The sequence below is a fragment of the Nicotiana tomentosiformis genome, chromosome 8 (genome assembly GCF_000390325.3).
Source record: "Nicotiana tomentosiformis chromosome 8, ASM39032v3, whole genome shotgun sequence".
Classification (NCBI taxonomy): domain Eukaryota; kingdom Viridiplantae; phylum Streptophyta; class Magnoliopsida; order Solanales; family Solanaceae; genus Nicotiana; species Nicotiana tomentosiformis.
The window spans coordinates 42,917,792-42,920,820 of NC_090819.1; the positions used below are offsets into that span (position 1 = coordinate 42,917,792).

The following is a 3,029-nucleotide window of genomic DNA, read 5'->3' on the forward strand; positions in this document are numbered from 1 at the left end:
GGGCACAAACTTAGTACAGGATGCCTTGGATAAGGTCAAGATTATTCATGATCGACTTCGCAAGGCCCAGTCCAGGCAGAAGTGTTATGCCGACCGTAGAGTTCGTGATATTTCATTCATGGTCGGAGTGAGAGTGTTACTTCGGGTATCACCCATGAAGGGTCATGAGTTTTTGGTGATGTCTTTTGGGCTGACCAATGCCCCAGCAACCTTTACACACTTAATGAACAATGCATTCCAGCAGTATCTTGATTCTTTTGTCATAGTATTCATTGATGATATATTGGTGTACTCACGCAACCCAGAGGACCATGAGCAATATTTGAGGATTGTACTCCAGAGCTTGAGGGCAAAGAAGCTATATGCTAAATTCTCCAAGTGTGAGTTTTGGCCTTCTATGGCGTTTTGCCATAGCGGGTCCTAAATGTAGTCTTTAAAATGTCAGAATCCCGAATCTACAACTGATGATACCCTGACCTCAAATCAATCTTTGAGAACACTCCAGCACCCTAAAGCTTGTCAATTAACTCATCAATGCACGGTAGTGGGTACTTGTTGTTAATTGTAACTTTGTGCAGCTACCGATAGTCAATACATATCCTCCTCATTCACAAATAGAACCGGTGTACCCCAAGGCGACACACTAGGCCTGATGAAGCCCTTATCAAGAAACTCCTAAAGTTGTCCCTTTATCTCTTTCAATTTTGCGGGTGCCATGCGGTATGGTGGAATAGAGATGGGCTTACTGCCCGGCACCAAATCCATGCCAAAATCAATGTCCCTATTGGGTAGCATGCCTCGCAGGTCTGCATGAAAATACATCTAGGAAGTCACTCACTACCAGAACTGACTCGACGGTAGGAGCATCAGCACTAACATCCCACACGAAGTCCAAATATGACAAACATCCCTTCTCATCCATCCGTTGAGTCTTCAAATACGAAATCACTCTACTGGGAACATAATCCAGTGAACCTCTCCACTCAACCCTAGACAACCCTGGCATCGCCAACATCACGATCTTAGCGTTACAATATAGAATAGTATGACATGGTGACAATCAATCCATGCCTAAAATCACGTTAAAATCAGCCATGCTAAGCAGTAAAAGATTAGCTTTCATCTCTAATCCCCCAATAATCACCGCACATGAACGATACACCCAACGATATAGACACATGAATAAGCATAACTAAAGAATCACATGGCATATCCAAATAACGAGCAAAGTATGATGACACTTATGAATAGGTGGAAATAGGGTCAAATAATAGTGAAGCCTCCATGTGACACACTGAAACAATACCTGTGATCATGGCATCGGAAGCAACTACCTCTGGCCTAGCTGGAAATACGTAGCAATAGTAGTAACCACCACCTGATCGACCTCTCCCTCTAGGGCTATCTCGTATTGACTATGCCCCACCCCTAGCTGTTTGTGTGTGTGGTGCAGCTGCTGGTGCTGAAATTATAGGCTGAGAGATCTACTGTGGAACCATACTCAATAGTCTTGGCAATCTCGCTTGAGATGGCTCAAGTCTCCGCACTAAAAATAACCTCTCTTCTGATGGAGCTGTTGACCCTGATAATCTGAATAGCTGCCCTTGGAACCCTGTGCAGATGAGGCATGATAAGAACTTTATGCCGGAAAGCCACTGAATGATGACTGAGGTGGGCGTGCGCTGTAGGAACGGTGGCTAATTAAAGAACCATGAGGAACATGGTGAGCTACTTGAACAGGTCTAGAAGGATGACCTCTACTGTAATGGGACAGGAGTCCTGATGAGGCACTGCTGAAACCATCTGAACTATAAGGCATCTTGGCCTTCCACTCCTTATGCTCCAACCTGCGAAGCTGCTCTAAGCATCTAGCTATCTCGAGCACCTGGTCAAATCTAGCATATGTCGCAACCTCTTGAGCCATAATGAAATGTAAACCATAGTTGAGGCCATCAATGATCCTTTTAATCTTCTCCCTCTCAGTGGGAACAAACCATATTATATGACGAGCCAAATCTGTGAACCTTATCTCATACCGAGTCACTATCATACCCTCCTGGCATAGCTGCTCAAATTACCTACGCAACTCCTCTCTGCGAGTATGTGGGACAAACTTCTCTAAGAAGAGAACTGAGAAATCATGCCATGTAAGTGGCGCTATGGAAATAATGACAAAAAAATAAAATAAAGAAGCAGTTATTGTGAAAGTTGCAGTTGGATGTGGTTAAGGTGATGGAAATGGTGGATGATAAAAGAAGAAACAGGAACAAGAAAATGAAAAGAAAAGGAGAAAGAGAAAAAGAAAAGAAAAAAAAATAACTGACATTTTTGGGGAGTTTTATGCATTGTTATCATGAGTAAAACACACCAAGTGCCACATAATAAAAATGTGGTATTTATTAAAGTTTAAACAAAGCCAGGGAAGACATAGGACTCTCACAAAATATAAGGGCGCATCTGATAAAACGGGACAACCCCAAGGGGGTCATTATGTATTGTCCCTTACAAAAAGGGCATTTTGAAAATATGCATTTTGCAATCAATTAGTTGTAGGAAAATGCAGTTGTTTAAAATATGTGATAATGCATAAGACAAATAGTTTTGTCAAATCATAGACTGTGTCATGGTTTTGAGACATTGTAATGTCCTTATCGTGGAATTTTGAGGACTCCCTCAAAATTCTAGCCCAGTTCTAGCAAATACTTCCGGCAATATCCTTTCGGCGATCCTTGACGTGATGACATCAAATATGATGAAGCTCAAAATTTTGCCCAGTTTCCAACCACAGAGGGAATGAAGATTTTATTATAATGTGACAGAACCCACAGGGCTGCCTACATATCCACTCTTAAACGTGAATTAGGTCAAGCGTAGTTCATGCTACATCAAGAAGAAAGTGCAAATACAATCTAAAACGTAATATCTTTTGACGACATCTGAATTGATAGGTTTTGGCCATATCTCTCCGTCCATTTCTACTAGTACGAGTGCTCTTCCTGTCAGCACTCGATGAACCATGTAAGGACTTT

General features: G+C 42.1%; 1 protein-coding gene across 1 annotated transcript; it reads right to left on the bottom strand.

Moving 5' to 3' along the window:
* Positions 1-1,639: 1,639 nt before the first annotated feature.
* On the bottom strand, positions 1,640-2,050 carry LOC138897385 (uncharacterized). Its single transcript, XM_070183351.1, has one exon. The coding sequence runs from the start codon at positions 2,048-2,050 to the stop codon at positions 1,640-1,642; it is 411 nt and encodes a 136-aa protein (XP_070039452.1).
* Between the last annotated feature and the right edge of the window lie 979 nt (positions 2,051-3,029).

Bases quoted from the DNA above. Each gene is read 5' to 3' on its own strand.
- LOC138897385 (XM_070183351.1), bottom strand. From the start codon at position 2,050: ATGATAGTGACTCGGTATGAGATAAGGTTCACAGATTTGGCTCGTCAT.